This window comes from Salvelinus alpinus, chromosome 1 (assembly GCF_045679555.1).
Source record: "Salvelinus alpinus chromosome 1, SLU_Salpinus.1, whole genome shotgun sequence".
NCBI lineage: Eukaryota > Metazoa > Chordata > Actinopteri > Salmoniformes > Salmonidae > Salvelinus > Salvelinus alpinus.
The window spans coordinates 82,422,541-82,440,878 of record NC_092086.1 but is presented as its reverse complement, the minus strand read 5'-3'; the positions used below and the strand labels follow the sequence as shown (position 1 = coordinate 82,440,878).

Genomic DNA, 18,338 nt, shown 5'->3' with positions numbered 1-18,338 from the left:
TTAGTGGATATATACTGAACAAAAATATATATGCATCATGTAGCAATTTCAAAGATTTTACTGAGTTACAGTTTATATAAGGAAATCGGTAAATTTAAATAAATTCATAAGGCCCTATTCTATGGATTTCACATGACTGAGAATACAGTTATGCATCTGTTGGTCACAGACACCTTGAAAAGAAGGTAGAGGTGTGGATCAGAAAACCAGTCAGTATCTGGTGTGACCACTATTTGCCTTATGCAGTGCGACACATCTCCTTCGCATAAAGTTGATAACGGTGTTGGTTGCATTTCACTGTAAGGTCTACACCTGTTGTATTCGGCGCATGTGACAAATAACATTTGATTGTGGAATGTTGTCCCACTCCTCAATGGCTGTGTGCGAAGTTGCCTTGTGACATGGGAAGATCCTTATGACATGGGACCAAGGTGGTTTATGGTAGAGAAATTAACATTAAATTCTCTGGCAACAGCTCTGGTGGACACTCCTGACGGCAGCATGCCAATTGCAGGCTCCCTCAACTTGAGACATCTGTGGCATTGTGTTGTGTGACAAAACTGCACATTTTAAAGTGGCTTTTTATAATCCCCCAGCACAGGGGGCACCTGTGTAATGATCATTCTGTTTAATCAGCTTCTTGATATGACACACCTTTCAGGTGGATGGATTGTCTTGGCAAAGGAGAAATGCTCACTAACTGGGATGTAAACACGTGTGTCCAAAATCTGAGAGAAATAAGCTTTTTGTGCGAATGGAACATTTCTGGGATCTTTTATTTCAGCTCATGAAACACTTTACAAAATCAAATCAGAGTTTATTAGTCACGTAGACGTGATTAGCAGATGTTATTGCAGGTGTAGTAAAATGCTTGTGCTTCTAGCTCCGACAGTGCAGTAATATCTAACAAGTAATATCTAACAAATTACACAACATATACCCAATACACACAAATCTAAGTAGGAATGATCCTTGTTGCGTTTATTTTTGTTTGGTGTACCTTTTGGAGTGTAGCATAAGGTAATCAGGCCATCTAGTATGCATATGAATATAGTCCAAACTCAAAGGCGGTTACTCAAATGTGTTGACTTTTGGAGTATAGGCTAGACCAATTATGTACCAAAGACATCTTAAATCCGTTTTGTTTTATGTTTTTCTGTCATGAGTAATAAGCGGTAGGCTATGTATTGTATAACGGCACAATCATAATTGTAATTACGTTTTTTTCAGGCTTGGGCTGATAAGCCTATGTGTATGCATCAGCTCTAATATGCGTATGGGTGTTATGAATTAATCATCACCTTAGAGAGCGCTGTCCATTTCGTTGTGTTGGTCGTTGCGGACCTTGTTTCAAAGCCTATGTTTTACACTGTTTCAACCTGCTGTCGAACTTCTTTCTTCAAATGTATCATCACAGTGAGGTGAGTTTTAAAAGCACAATACTGTTTTGATGATTGCATTTGCATTGATATCAGAGTGGTTAGAGGGACAATAGAGCTCTGAGTACCAGGCCATTTGGACCTGATGGTAGTTTGACAGTTGGGTACTACCAAAGCATGTCCAGAGTGCATAAGAGATTACTGTTACTCAACGGTCACATAGAATTTTACTGCGGTCGTAACTCATGATTGCCGGTGTGGCAGTAATACAGTCACCGCAACAGCCCTATTCACAAAAGATGAGAGGTATTTTCAGAATGAAGAAAGAATAATTTGAGGGGGAAAAAGTTAGCTGATTCAACAGTTTTCTGACCAATGCATGCTACATTTGGATCGGTTTGGGGTCCGCGGTGGCACTTGTATCTTAAACATTTGACTTAAACATTTTAATCGGGACTGATGCGTGTCGGTGAATCATTTCATCCCTAATGGGAAGAAATCAGCTCCAACAGTGTAGAGGCAATATCTGCTCCCCATTCATTTTGTGTTACACACATACAGGAGGGCTACACATGCCTTTGTGTCTTTGCTGCATTAAGGCAATTTAACAGAGGATAAATTGGCGCCCGTTTTTAAGCACATCGCCAGCGGGTGATGAAGTGAGCTTTTTGAAAATCTGCACCTGCTTACACTCAAGAAATGGGGTCAGCTGATGTGCAGAGCAACTTTGTTTTGTCTGCTGTTACCCAATTAACTTTTATTTAGACTGTCTGCCTATCACGATAATCTATTTGGAAAGATTCAAAGCTGCATCTTGAAAAGCTTTTTGCATGAATCTGAAGTTGGTCAGCGGTTCTCCACAACAATACCAGCTTTATAAAATGCCCTTTATTGGTCTTTATTGGTTTCAATCACAGTAAATGTTTCTTTTGGCCTGAATCCACAACCCTCAACTACCCTTAATGATCTTGAAATAAAATGTGTGATCTGAAAATCAAAAAGAAATCAAAGCTTGGTGTTCAGAGATAGATGGGAGAGGTTGAGTGGAGCTGAAGGATGGGAATGAAAACAAACAAAAGATAACTGTTGTAAAATATACTGTGTCTGTAAAATGTATGTATAAGCTGGAAGTAGAAGCCTAAGTGTTGTCCATTACTTTACTCCGGTTAGGGGAGGGACGGTAGGGTTAGGGGGAAATAATAATAAAGGAAAATATATATATTTTTAAATATACACTACCGTTCAAAAGTTTGGGGTCACTTAGAAATGTCCTTGAATTTGAAAGAAAATGCTTTTTTTTGTCCATGTAAAAATAACATCAAATTGATCAGAAATACAGTGTAGACATTGTTAATGTTGTAAATGACTATTGTAGTTGGAAACGGCTGATTAGTTTATGGATTATCTACATAGGTGTACAGAGGCCCATTATCAGTAACCATCACTCTTGTGTTCCAATGGCACGTTGTGTTAGCTAATTATTTTCACAGAACAGCGCAAACTGGCTCTAACCAGAATAGAAAGAGTGGGAGGCCCTGGTGCACAACTGAGCAAGAGGACAAGTACATTAGTGTCTAGTTTGAGAAAGAGACGCCTCACAAGTCCTCAACTGGCAGCTTCATTAAATAGTACCCACAAAACACCAGTCTCAACGTCAACGGTGAAGAGGCGACTCCGGGATGCTTGCCTTCTAGGCTGAGTTCCTCTGTCCAGTGTTCTTTTGCCCATCTTAATCTTTTCTTTTTATTGGCCAGTCTGAGATATACCTTTTTCTTTGCAACTCTGCCTAGGAGGCCAGCATCCTGGAGTCGCCTCTTCATTGTTGACGTTGAGACTGGTGTTTTGGGGGTACTATTTAATGAAGCTGCCAGTTGAGGACTTGTGAGGTGTCTGTTTCTCAAACTAGACACAAATGTACTTGTCCTCTTGCGCAGTTGTGCAGCAGGGCCTCCCACTCCTCTTTCTATTCTGGTTAGAGCCAGTTTGCGCTGTTCTGTGAAGGGAGTACAACTTGTTGTATGAGATCTTCAGTTTCTATGCAATTTCTCGCATGGAATAGCCTTCATTTCTCAGAACAAGAATAGACTGAACGTTCTTTGTTTCTGGCCATTTTGAGCCTGTAATCGAACCCACAAATGCTGATGCTCCAGATACTCAACTAGTCTAAAGAAGGCCAGTTTTATTGCTTCTTTAATCAGAACAACAGTTTTCAGCTGTGCTAACATAATTGCAAAAGGGTTTTCTAATGATCAATTAGCCTTTTAAAATGATAAACTTGAATTAGCTAACACAACGTGCCATTGGAACACAGAAGTGATGGTTGCTGATAATGGGCCTCTGTACGCCTATGTAGATATTCCATGAAAAATCAGCCGTTTCCAGCTAGAATAGTCATTTACAACATTAACAATGTCTACACTGTATTTCTGATCAATTTGATGTTATTTTAATGGACAAAAAATATTTTCTTTCAAAAACAATGAAATGTCTAAGTGACTCCAAACTTTTGAATGGTAGTGTGTATGTATATTTTATATATACATTACCAGTCAAAAGTTTGGACACCTACTCATTCAAGGGTTTTTCTTTATTTTTCTATTTTCTACATTGTATAATAATAGTGAAGACATCAAAACTATGAAATAAAACATGTGGAAACATGTAATCACCCAAAAAGTGTTAAACAAATGAAAATATATTTTCGATTCTTCAAAGTAGCCACCCTTTTGACTGGTACTGTATATTAACTTTTTTTTTTATAGAGGATTGGAAATGATGCAGACAAATACATTGATGGAAGCCACAATCTATCTGCAATATTAAAGCTGATCTCCCCCTAATTATTATTATTTTTTAATAGGAAAAGAAAGTGTGATCCGGTATGTTTTGAGAGTAGCTTGGTTGGAGTAGGCGGGGAGTGGGAAGGATTGTCTGTCTTTTAGTAAACACTGTCAGGATCCTTTCTAGTCATTCGACCAGAGAGAGGAGAAAAAAGGAGAGAGATAAAAGAAGAGGAGAGACGGCCCCTCTAATATTCCCCTCCGAGCATACAGCTGATAGCATCTGGCACAGGCGAGCTCTCGAGGGAGCACAGTAATGTGTTCCATCAGCGTTTACTACTGAACAAATTAACTAAGACAAGCACCGCTGCCTGAGCCAGCAAAATTCTTTCATTAGCAAAATTATGAAGCCATTATGGAGTACAATTTGGTCCTTTATTCAAGCGCTGCTGCTGGATGAGAAAGGCGGCAGGGCCCAATGCAGGCAGACAGCAAAATGTCTGAGAGGACCGACGCCTGGGGGTGTTGGTGCGGTTGGTCCCCCCCCCCCCCATTGATGGGATAGTCAGCATTTGTGACGGTGAATTAAAGGGATAATCCACTGCCAGAAATAAAAATCATGTCAATTTGGTGAAAGCCTATGTTCTATTAGTGGATTAGTGGACCCCATGATTTTACTTCTAAGTGATCCGCCTGTGAAAATCAGGAAATTGTGTAGGAACGCACGTCATAGCTATATAATTCTCATCACTGGAGATGGGGGGGATTACACACTAGCACATTTGATAACTCTCTTTTAGAACAATTACCTGCACTCCAGATCAGCAAATCAGCCAATAGATGATATGGCCTTCCTTGTTTAGAACTCATCCATCCATTTATATTGTCATGACAAAGTATAGATTGCGCTTAGATGTGTACCAAATGATTCACCTCCGTTTCTCCTTCAAGTATCATGTCTCAATGCGCCATGTCTGTAGGAAACAGAGATATTACAGAAAGGGGGAGATAGGAATCCCATTGGGCAACGAATGGAGAAACATCCCACCCAACTGACTGTCGACCAATCGCATTCACGTTGTCATGTGTTTGCTAAACTAATCGTCATCCAATGCGATTCTAATTACCTCTGCGGGAAAGCAACGTAACGCTGCTCTCACTCTAGGCAGATATGCCATTTATAGCTCAGTGGCAGAGACGAACTTTAAGTTGAACTTGTGAGAGACTCCTAAGTTGATAGTGCCGTTTGTATAGGAGATATTACAGCTAGCTAGCTAGCTACTTCACAATACTTCATATTGACTTTGGTATTATTGTGTAGCAATGTTTTCTAGCTAGTTACCTAGCCAGCCAACCAGCCCAGGGAGAGAGGGAACATTGCATTGTGGGTTTTGTAGTAGACTTGAGCTGCAACAGATTTCCCAAAACAGTTTTCACATGATTCTACTAATCTTGCTATTACGACAAAATGAAACATTTGTTCACAAAAAATATTGTCAGATATTAGTGTTATTTAACACTGTTAATAATAGGAATTAGTGGTTTGGGTGGATTATCTCTTTAAGTAGTTTAAGCAGTGGTCTTGAACGTGTGTGTGTGTGTGTTAATGTATTTGTGCTAGCCTTCTTTTTTAAATATTATTTTTCCCTTCTTACTTTTACCCCTTTTTCTCCCCAATTTCGTAGTATCCAATTGGTAGTTAGTCTTGTCTCTTCGCTGCAACTTCCTTACAGACTTGGGAGAGGCGACGGTCGAGAGCCGTGCGTCCTCCGAAACAACCCAACCAAGCCGCACTGCTTTTTGACACAATGCCCACTTAACCCGGAAGCCAGCCGCATCAATGTGTCGGCGGAAACAGCTTGCACCTGGCGACCGTGTCAACGTGCACTGCGCCCAGCCCCCCACAGGAGTCGCTAGTGCGCGATGGAACAAGGGCATCCCTGCCGACCAAACCCTCCCCTAACACGGACGACGCTGGGCCAATTGTGTGCCGCCCCATGGGCCTCCCGGTCGTGGCCGGCTGCGCTAGCCTTCTCATTAGCCTGTGCCCATAGCTCCTACAATGACATACAGTAGAGACGTTGGACAGAATATAGGCTAGGCAATTTTCATACAGTTCTTACATTATAAAAAGAGCTTATAGCCTGAACAAAAAATGCCTGTGTCTATACACCAAGGCCTGCTAATATCATATAGCCTGTACACATTCACTTTTCTGCTTTTAATAGATTTAGCTACCCTGTGTGTTTAAGGATTTGCCTCCCTATATTTGTGGGTGTGTGCAGGCTGGGGTTGGTCTGACTATGAATTCCTGTTGATAAAAACCTAATTACTCACCCCACCCCATTCCCCTGTTCCCCTGGACGGGCTCAGAGGGGTCCCAGAGACGCGGTGGCGCATTAAAACTGGTTGGGAAGCCTGGCTCGAATCAATTTGAAGTGATTAGCCAAATCGTTTGCATAATGAGCTTAACGGCAGCATCTGCTAATCAGTCTCAAGACCCTTAACTTGACAGAAGCTTTTTGGGGAACGGGGCGTTCCTCCTTTCCACTTCTGCGAACCACCCTCCTTCTGCTCCTCGTTTCTCCATTCCTCTCTAGTCTAGATACAGCTGGAGAGGTAAAGAGGGAATACAGTTGCTGAGAGCTACAGTACAGCTAGCCAATGCATTAGCAGGGTTGGGTAGGTTACTTCCTAAATGTAATCCGTTGCTACATCCTTTTTTTGACTTATATAGTAACTACAGAGACTTAAAGGGGGCAATCAAAAGTGTGTGAGTTTGAGTATGTGTCCATTAGGGTAAAAAAAAAAAAAAATCGTCAGCATGAATTAGATTGAGCAATAAAAGCCCCACATTTATTCCATAGGCTGAGATCCACACTACGCGGCTGTTACAAGAGCATTTTTTTCACTGGCTGTCTACTGGTTTCAAAAACAATTATTGATAGGCAGCTTAAACTTCTTGAATTCAACCATTGTTGGGTTCAAATACACATTTAGATTTGTGAACATCCATCCACAACAACCACAATCCGTAAGGTGCAAATAGCTTAATGAGAGTGCAACAGTGTGATTCACATCAATGCGCTATGTAGATATCAATAATAAGTGATATCAGTATCGCCGTGCACTACAACACTGCTGTCATCCTTACCTCCAGGCGTTTATTCAAGTTGGATAATCTTTGGATGCCGACAGCTGTCGCACCATTGGAAGACATAGCTTGGACTGTAGCCTACAAAAGCCTATTCCAGCTTTTTTCCCGCGATCAATCAAAAACATTTGCTGTGTCCTCGTAGTGGTCTCTGACTTGTGTTCAGACTCGTTCACGTGGAACAAACTTAAAACTTGCGGCTTTTTTCAATGTTGATTTGAATGTCATTGAGAAAACAGACGTTTTTTCGCAAACATCCTTTCTGAATTTAAAAGTAATCCTTGAAGTAATCATCTAGTTTTTCTAAAGTATCTGTAATCCGATTACAATATTTTTGCTGGTAACGGATTACAATTACAGTTTTTTTTAAATCCCTTACATGTAACGGATGACATGTAATCTGTTACTCCCCAACTCTGTGCGTTAGCTCCTAGGGCTAGCTAACTCAATAAATTTTCTTTAAACTTCTCTTCTGCTCACCTCTGCTCAGTGCCCCTGTGGCAAACCTTGGTTGCTGTAGCCTTTCGGTCATATGGGCCCCCTGCCGCTAGCGGCCAAAGGCAGCGGAGTGGAGGTAACGTGCAGCGGGCCTCTCCCTGACCCTGGGTCAGTGTTGCCCACCAAACCTTTTACCCTGACCTGGGAACAGTTCCCCCAACACCCACCCCACAAAACTGGAATTAGCATGCCCACCGCGGGCCGCAACGTGTGTGGCAGAGGTGGCACCACAGGAGTTGGGGGCAAAGGTTGACGTCCCGTTGCTATGCAGCAACACCCCTATGACTGGTGAGAAGCCGACGCATCAATTGATGTCACTGCTTTAATGGACTTTCTTGAAATATGACGCACACACACCACACACAAGCCCTTTTTTAAGACACAAACTTTTTACCAAATAATTTTAGGCTTGAAGCCCAAGTAGTAAGTGAAACAGCTCTTATAGTACTTGCTGCGGCCCTTCGACAATTCTTCCCTACTAGACTAGAGGAGGATCTGAGTGCAGATAAAATGGGGGCGAGAGGCGGAAGTGAGCTGTGCTCTAGCCAGTCTGCTGTGTGTACTGTATGCCCCCCCCAGACGTGGTGGTGGTGGCTGTGTGGAGTAAAGTGGGGGCAGCAGTCTGGCTCGCTCAGTTCCAGCCTAATTAACTTGATTTGTTCCCTGCATCTGGCTTCCAGATGTCAGCCTCGACTGTCTCTCTCTTTTTCTCGCTCTCGCGCTCTGCCTCTCGTGCGCTGCCACTCGCGCTCTGCCTCTTGCTCTCTGCTTCTCTGCCTCTTTCGCTGAGACAACACACACACACACACACACACACACACACACACACACACACACACACACACACACACACACACACACACACACACACACACACACACACACACACACACACACACACACACACACAAAGCCTCATCAAAGGCCCACCTGAGACTGCTTGTCAGTCACTTCACACATCCAAATCCAATGGGGAAATATGTCTTCGTTTGATACTAACTATAGATTCTCGTGGCTTACATTCTGAGAGTATAGGCCTATATAGGTTCAGCTGTATCAGTGTGGATATTCTAAGGGTAGTAGCCTGGCTTGTCCATGCTGATCTAGAGTCTGTGTTTTTCTTCTCCTGGCACCTCTGTCCCAATATTGATAATCTGGGATCTACCCTATGACATTTACATGCCTAGCGACCATAAAGGCTGGAGCCTGTGAGAAAAGCTCTTTCGTCCCATAAGTTTTTTTCTTTCTCTTTCGAATAGAGATTTTTATAAGCTGCGTAAATGCTGCTGGGATCTACGGCTTTTTTCACACTTCTGTCTGCAGAAGATGTGCTGAGAGAGAAGATGTGTGTGTGTGTGTGTGTGTGTACATTTTATGTGTGCGTACACTGTACAGTATGTGTGTCCAACTTTGTGGGTGTGTTTTTTTCCCATAGGGGTGTGTGTGATGCCAGCCATTGAGTAGTCATGGTGCCTGTGCTAGTGCTCTGTCTGTGTCTGTCTGTGTCTGTCTGTCTGTCTCAGGAGATTAATCCTCCTTTGAGGTTGACTAAGACCAGTCTTTCTCTTCTCTCTCATGCTCCCAGGTTGGCACTAGTGGTGCCAGACTGCAGGGTGTCAAAGGGAGAGGAAAAGAGAGAGTGAAATGTAAATGGCGGTCATCCCCCACAGAGCCCTGTGTAATCATTCTGTCCTTTCTCCTCCCCCCTTTTGGTCCCACAGAGAGAACTGGATGCCACCGCCACAGCCCTGGCCAACAGACAAGATGAGAGCGAGCAGTCTAGGAAAAAGCTCATCGACCAAAGCCGTGAGTTCAAGAAAAACACACCAGAGGTGAGTATCTTCTCTGCTTCTGCCTGCCCGTCTTCACACACACACACACACACACACACACACACACACACACACACACACACACACACACACACACACACACACACACACACACACACACACACACACACACACACACACACACACACACACACACACACACCACAGCAGTAGAGGCACGACAGAGAGGACACGTCTGTGTTGGTGTAAAGGACATGCAGCATCATAGCTGGACAGACATATGTATGTATGTGTGTGTGTATACCCAGTCATCAATGCCTCTATTGTCATCCGATGGGCCGCACCACCCGCCCTGGTGAGGGGGGGGTTGGGGGTGGGGTTAGTCGGGGAAATGATGCCCATTCAAGCGGAGGAGACAATGTCCTCTCATTGTTCACAGGCCCTCCCCCCGGCTATTCTTTCAGCTGGTTCCACTGGCATTTCATGTCATCGTGGGCTGTGTTTATTTACCTTTTGGACACTGTCCTTTTGATTGGCTGAGCTCCTCATTTGTTCCTCATTGGATTCCACTTCCCATGCGGTCCAGTTAGCCCATCCTTACATCAGTCCATGCTAGCATAGTTTATTAAAGCACCATTCATTACATGGCATTACTTAGGTTACTCTGTGCCCCCTCTTGTAAACTCCTACTCTATTCAGGTTTGTCAGTACAATCTGAAACCCTCTGGGCATCCCATCAAAAGATGACCGTAGTAGTCAGTAGTCCCCATCCACCCCATCAAACTGAACTCTATTACTCCACTACGACCACCTTTTAGGGAATATGCTTGTCGCATGGTTGGTCAAGGCTGTTCTGGCCAGTTTCGACTGGCCCCACTGCTTTTCTGTGAAGTCATGTCCTGAATTGGTAAAAACTAGCCATGCGTATGAGGTGTTTTAAGGAGTGAGCGGTTCTTTATTTACAGGAAACTCTGTTGTGGATCTGATTAAGCTGCCAGGGTTTAGGTATGCTGGCAAGGCCTCGGCAACGATGGCACAACGTCCAATAGAGGCTTCAATTAACGATATGTCAACATATTTCGCCACAAGAAAAACAGTGGCGCTTTTGAAACCCGGTCTTTGATGACGCCGCTGTTATGCTAAAAATGGCAACTGAATTGAAGGCCCACAGTTGTAGATTATAGAACAGATGTTAGATTTTTTTAAAACATTATTTTAACCAAAGAAATATACAAGAAGACTCTTGTCCCTTCTACCCTTGGCTCCCTCAACTGTTCCCATTGAAGAGTGACCACTATTTAGCCTATTCTCCTCTGCCTCGTCTGTGATTCAACCCTTCTACCACCACTGCCATCGTTTTTACAGGTTGCCATTTTCTTATGCTCCTAAAATGCATCATAGCGATGACATAAGCCCTCTATTCAGACAGAAAGTGGGCCAATTTTGCGCCGTAGAGTTCCTCAGGGGGGTGGATTAGTTTTCCCCCGAAATCTTGTAAACACCAGGAATGCGTGACACTCCAGCTGTGCGGAGTGGTGCGGTCATTGTGTCCACCCGCCCGCCTAGACTCGCCTCGACATCATGTGACCCTTTTGTGTGGCTCCTCCGTCACCATGGCTCTCTACTCAAACAAAGCTGAGAGAGAGCAAGAGAGGGAGAAGAGAGCACAGAATGCAGAGAGGAGGGGGAGAAGAGAGGAGTCGGTTGACAGCGGGGAAAGAGGAGAGCACAGGATAGAGCATGCAAACGAGAACGAGAAGAACAAACAGACTGCAGGTGGGAGGACCGACGAGTGGATATTACCAGGCACTTCAGCTTAATTTACTACTGTAGTTGATACAGAAGTGTATCCGTTCAAACAATATTGAATTTAAAATGGATAACAAAAAATACTCATCAGATATACTGAATGTACTATTTCACCTGCGTACAGTCTGACTACGGCTTGGTGTTTTACAACGGGACACACCTGAGTCAGCTTGTCCTCATGATCCATTCATCTGTTTGGTGGTGTTACAGTAGGCCTCTCTGCCGGCCAGGTTACTGTCATTGTCATTTCATTGATTCCGTTTTGCCCTTGAGCAAGGCAGTTAACCCCCAACAACAACTGCTTCCCGCGCGCCGATGACGTGGACATTGATTAAGGCAGCCCCACGCGCCTCTGATTCAGAGGGGTTGGGTTAAATGTGGAAGACACATTTTGGTTGAATGCATTGTTGTACAACTGACTAGGTATCCCTTTTCTCAGAGCAGGGCCGCCCTTCCCTGTCTGGTCCGTCCTAAACACACACACAAGCGCATGCGTGCGCACACAGGCAAAAAACATGTGTACAGACACACACAAAGACATACACACACACATAGAGCAGCGTACCAATGCTATGTGCTGTGTCAGCAACAGCCGTGCCATGCCTCATTCTGTGCCCTGATGAACCATGGTGCTCTGGCACACAGAGGCAGACCTACTGCACAGCAGACAGACACAGAGGTCAGGAATGGTGTGACTTTGAAAGCTTGAGGACAACACCTCCACAGGACAGAGGGAGAGGAGAGGAGAGGAGAGGGGGGTGGACTGAGAACCAGCTTCCATTTGGCTCATTTAAATCCCTCCTATGCAGAAAGTCAGCACGCCATTCTGAGATGTTTATTCAGTACCTCAGCACTACACCCCCAGGTTGCTGTTGTAGAATATTCGTACGAGTTCAACATACCAGATGAAAGGAATGGTAAATGGCAGAATCGTTTTACAATAACCTATTGGATAAGTTGTGTGTTTTGATTTTGTATAAGTCTGTTTGTATGTATGACGTCCCATTGGCAGGTGGTTTCTCTGGTGACTAGAGGCAGTCCGTCTGCAGCAGACAGATTGAGGGTACACTGTCAGTGTTTGGTACAATCATTGGCTCACTGCCCCATTGGCCCCTTTCTTAGTCAGAGGAGTACGCCCCCAAAGTCATAAACTGCTTAGTCTACTAAGAAAAATACTTTCAACATAATGGTCAAGTTTATGTAACTCCTTGGTTTGAGTTCGTAATAAATTATGTTGAAAATGTCCATTGAACCTCAAAGGAATGATGGATCACTTTGTAGAATTGGGTCTTGAATAGGAGATGACACTGATGTGAGTAGAAATTACTGGTGACATAATGTACAGAACGTCTCTTTCATTAAGAGTGACATTGTGTCAGTTCTGTTAGTCTATCCTCCCTCAGATATGGCTTGAGTATTTTATTTGGGGACTTCAGATGAACCTGTAGTTATTCTGACTGCTCAGAGGAGGCCGTTAGCCAGCCTTGATGAATAATCTCCTGAAATGAAGTCAAGAACAGATACAAGGATACAGTGCGACAGCAAACACTATTGATATATTTGTTCAGCTGATGCAGTGCTCTACCAAACAAATATAGTCTTGTCCAGGGAAGAGCTGGGATAAGAATGTCAAGGGCATTGTGCTCCTCTCCCCGGCAAGCTCTGTCTTTGATTACGGCAGCCATTGCTGCTGCCCCCACTCCCCTCTTTCTTCCCTCCTTTTTTTGTCAGAAAATTCCTCCAGAGTTACCACTCCCAATGAGTGTTGATGAATAAATGGACAATAAAAACCTGTTTTGTCTCCGGCTCCAATAAATCAGGCTTCTTTTCCATTTAAACTGTCCAGGGCTACAATTTATGTTTGAGCTTAATAACCCGTTACTAAATTAATCGTGCTGGGGTTTTGGCTGGGAGGCTGTGTTCTCTGGGATTCTGTGAACTCTGTAAGAGAGAAAAAATAGAAAAAAAGAACCGATCTGGTTGCCAAAATCGGCCCAGAAACCAAGGTACAAAACATCAAGGGGTTCCGGCACAGGGGTGGAAATTTCATCCCTCTGTCGCTTGGAGCTGGAAAGCTACCTTAATTACTGAGCTGTTCAGAGGGGGCTCAGGGTTGCTAACTCACTGTAGTGTTTCATCTCGTCACTCTGAGAAGGGGAGTTTTGGCCACCCTCTCAAAGTGCTTAGTGTCTCTTCCTTCTCTGCACTCCTGGTGAAGATATTTTTGGGTTGTTTGGTTCACCTCCATTTTGGCTCAGAGTGCAGACTCGGCTAGTGTTGCTTGTGACTTCTCTCTCACAAACCGTTTTCTGTCTGAAGACGGTAAAAGAAGGTATTGATTACTTCAGTTTTTTGTTACAGATTCCTCCCGATAACTTCTAAAGGAGTTGTCTGCAATTGAAAATAGGGGGATTTCTACACCTCTTTATGCAGTGCATTCGGAAAGTATTCAGGCCCTTTGACTTTTTCCACATTTGGTTTCGTTACAGCCTTATTCTAAAATGTGATTACATTGTTTTTCAGTCTACACACAATACCCCATAATGACGAAGCAAAAACATTTTTTTTTTTTTTTTACATTTTTGCACATTTATGTAAGTATTCAGACCCTTTACTCAGTACTTTGTTGAAGCACCTTGGGCAGTGATTATAGCCTCGAGTCTTCTTGGGTATGATAATACAAGCTTGGCACACCTGTATTTGAGTTTCTCCAATTCTCTGCAGATCCTCTCAAGCTCTGTCAGGTTGAATGGGGAGTGTCGCTGCACAGCTATTTTCAGGTCTCTCCAGAGATGTTCGATCGTGTTCAAGTCCGGGCTCTGGTTGGGCCACTCAAGGACATTCAGAGACTTGTCCCGAAGCCACTCCTGCGTTGTCTTGGCTGTGTGCTTACGGTCGTTGTCCGGTTGGAAGGTAAACCTTCGCCCCAGTCTGAGGTCCTGAGCGATCAAGGATCTCTCTGTACTTTGCTCCATTCATCTTTCCCTCGATCCTGACTAGTCTCCCAGTCCCTTCCGCTGAAAAACATTGCCACAGCATGATGCTGCCACCACCATGCTTCACCGTAGGGATGGTGCCAGGTTTCCTCCAGACGTGACACTTGGCATTCAGGCCAAAGAGTTCAATCTTGGTTTTAATATTATTTGTCATGGTCTGAGAGTCCTTTAGGTGCATTTTGGCAAACTCCAAGCGGGCTGTCATGTGCCTTCTACTGAGGAGTGGCTTCTGTCTGGCCACTCTACCATAAAGGTCTGGTTGGTGGAGTGCTGCAGAGATGGTTGTCCTTCTGGAAGGTTCTCCCATTTTCACCTCCCTGACCAATGCCCTTCTCCCCCGATTGCTCAGTTTGACCTGGCGACCAGCTCTAGGAAGAGTCTTAGTGGTTCCAAACTCCTTCTATTTAAGAATGATGGAGGCCACTGTGTTCTTGGGGACCTTCAATGCTGCAGACATTTTTTGGTACCCTTCCCCTGATCTGTCTCTCGACACAATCCTGTCTTGGAGCTCTACGGAAAATTCCTTCAACCTCATGGCTTGGTTTTTGCTCTGTCAACTGTGGGACCTTATATAGACAAGTGCCTTTCCAAATCATGTACAATCAATTGAATTTACCACAGGTGAACTCCAATCAAGTTGTAGAAACATCTCAAGGATGATAAATGGAAACAGGATGCACCCGAGCTCAATTTCAAGTCTCATAGCAAAGGGTCTGAATAGTTATGTACATAAGGAATTTGTTTTTTATTTTTAATACATTTGCAAAACTTTTGAATAACCTGTTTTCGCTTTGTCATTATGGGCTATTGTGTGTAGATTGATGAGGATAACAATACATTTAATCAATTTTAGAATGAGGCTGTAACTTTACAAAATGTGGATAAAGGGGAAGGTCTGAATACTTTCTGAATGCACTGTATACTGTTCTTTAATGCATAAGCGTTCCCGGTCCTTTATTTTGGTGTAATGATAAGATGTAACAGGTAATTTAATGAACAAGGGGATTTCTAGCGCCGTTATCACTGTTTGACCTCACGGCTGTACAGTGTTGCAATTTGTCTATGTCTGATAGAGGCCTGATATGTCCACTTTACACCCCTCTTAAAGAGACATGTCCTTCCTATTTTTGAAATGTTGATGCTTTATTGGATAGAGAGACAGATAAAGGAGAGAGAGTGTGCTGAAAAATGAGTGGGCTGGATTCGAATCCATGCTGCAGCGGTATATGTGCACCGGAGGCAGCGGTTAGACTGCTAGACGACCCTAGGCCACACATTCTTTCTCTCTGCTAGAAGGTGCATTTGTTTCCCAACAATTCAATTACAGGGCCTGTTTCTTCTCCTGTTCAATAGGCTTTGTCGCTATCAGAGAGAAATGGACTAAACTCAGGGACACGCTTTGTGGATAAGATACAAGGGCTTTCAGTAGATTAAATCATTCCAGACATGTCTGTGTGGAAGAGGTTCACCTGATTCTGACAGAGTTCAGGAGTTTTGACTGCCCTTTCAAAGTTTGTCAGATAATATTTGAGTTTGGTATTTGCCTCGTGATATAGGACGCCCTTCTGAGTAAGAGTCTAACCGTATGGCATCACCAGAATTGTGGGAAGACTTCATAAGTGCTTTTGTCAGGTTGACCTACTGTTTTTCATATGAGAGTTGGTAGCGAAGAGGTAACCGCCGGAGAGAGTGAGGACTGAGCTGAGTGTCTGACCTGAATCAAGAGGACTTCATTTAATTACTGTCATCTGTTTGTTTTGTATCCTGAAATAGAAACAGGTTTCAATAGCGTACTCTAACCGACCGGGGATGTATGTTTGAAGCCAAAATGTATGGAATAGGACTTGTGCAGACCGTATTCAAGAACCCCAGAAATGAATGTTAATCACAGGTCTACCTCAAATTGTTTTGTTGAAGATTTTCAGTCCCCACAGTAGTCAGGTATAAAGCACATCAGGATGAATGCCCTGCGTTTGGCAGGAGGGCCGTCGTCGTCTGCTTGCGCATACTGTATGTAGTTACACTGAGTATACAAAGCATTAAGGACACCTACTCTTTCCATGACATAGACTGACCAGGTGAAAGCTATGATCCCTTATTGATGTCTTATTGAAATCCACTTCAATCAGTGTAGATTACGAGGAGGATACAGGTTAAAGAATGATTTTTAAGCCTTGAGAGAATTGAGACATGGATTGTGTATGTGTGCCATTCAGAGGGTGAATGGGCAAGACAAAAAATATAAGTGCCTTTGAACGTGGTATGGTAGTAGGTGCCATGTCAAGAACTGCAACGCTGCTGGGGTTTTCACACTCAGTTTCCCATGTGTATCAAGAATGGGCCACCACCCAAAGGACATCCAGCCAACTTGACACAACTGTGGGAGGCATTGGAGTCAACATGGGCCAGCATCCCTGTGGAATACTTTCGACACTTTTTGTAGAGTCAATGCCCCGACGAATTGAGGCTGTTCTGAGGACAAAAGGGGGTGAAGCAACTTAATGTTTGTTATATTCGGTGTATCTCTGCCATCAAGCTTCCCTCAGTGGTGCCCCATGAATACGCCCACGTATGCAAGTGATCCTTATCCCTCTCTGGCTGTGGCTGTGTTGAAACAGGCTTTGGAGTGTGATTTGCCCGTATGTGGACAGTTTGGGCCGGGAGTGTGAAAGAGGCTTTATGTGATAAACTGCCCTGAAATGGTTGTCTGAGCCGCTTCCACAGTAAAACTATTTAAATAAAGCCATATTCATCCCCCGCCTGTCGAGCTCACATATTTCCAGTTCAGTAATGTATTAGAACCATTGATAGCAGGCCACGTTTTGTCAAAAATATTTGTCAGTGAATTTCACCACATGTAAATACCTCCACCAGCCTAAGTTGGCCTTTTGATAGGAACTCCATTCCGAGCATTTAATCGTAGCCAAACCCCATGCGTACTAATAGGGTGTTTACAAACCGTGTGAAAAATACGACTCCTCTGCTCAACAACATCAATAAAGTGAGCATGTTGGACACCACAAAATAGCACTGTAGCCATTTGTGGAGACACTGCAGGAGGCAGACATGTCTGTTTTTTGAATGGTGTTTTATATTGATCTAAAATCAGAGTTGACTAAACACGGGGGCCTCGGATCAGGTTTAAGGCACCATATTGTGGTACTGTACCTGACAAAAGGACATATGTACATGATCCAATCAATGGGAAAATCAATCAGGGCGGCTGGGAGCACCATTACTGTGTATAGGACTATTTTTGCTCAGTCTGGTGGCCCCTGTGTTTGTTTGGTCCCTGAGCTTGGCGGCCATTGGGGTGTCTTCTCCTGTTGCAGTCGCTCAGCCCTCCACCCAACCAGGCTTTCATCACCCTGTGACTGCGAGCCTGCCTGCCAGTCGGCCCTGTCTGCCTGCCTGAGTGCGCTGTGCAGTGCCGGGGGATTTCTGAGGCTGCCATGGCCTATCAGAGGGAGCAGCAAAGTGAGCGTTCCTGACAAAGTGAATATAGTAATTAGGGCTGATCCGTTGGCACGGCGCCCAACCCCTGGCTGACTGGCGTCTCGCACAGTTAATTATAGCCCTCCTCTTTAACACGACGCAGGGATATTTACCAGCCAGACAGCCAGCCAATGAACCAATGAGAGATGAGAGAGAACCTCAGCCGCCGACGCCTCCTGTTCCCCTCTTTGCCTTCAAACCCTGGCTATTGATTTCAGAGGCGGGCCTGGTAATCCAGCCTGACTGGGGAATTTTGTGGGAGGATGGAAGGAGGACAGGAGGGAGAGGTCTGTCTGACTGTCTCTCCCAGTCTCCCACACACAGCGTGGCAGGGGGACATCTCCTGGATAAGTGCTACCCAGAGTACTGTACTCTGTAGGGCAGCAGTCTGTCTACATCATGTACAATACTCTGTAGGGCAGCAGTCTGTCTGA

The 18,338-nt window shown here is 44.1% G+C and overlaps 1 protein-coding gene across 8 annotated transcripts in view; it reads left to right on the top strand.

Annotated features, from left to right (window-relative positions):
• The window catches only part of LOC139531724 (homeobox protein cut-like 1), a 243,665-nt gene that overhangs the window by 69,306 nt on the left and 156,021 nt on the right, over window positions 1–18,338 (top strand). For all 8 annotated transcript variants that reach the window (XM_071328489.1, XM_071328508.1, XM_071328468.1 and 5 more), the window contains exon 2: window positions 9,533–9,643. In XM_071328489.1, the coding sequence (XP_071184590.1) occupies window positions 9,533–9,643 (111 nt within the window). The remainder of the gene's footprint in view (window positions 1–9,532; window positions 9,644–18,338) is intronic.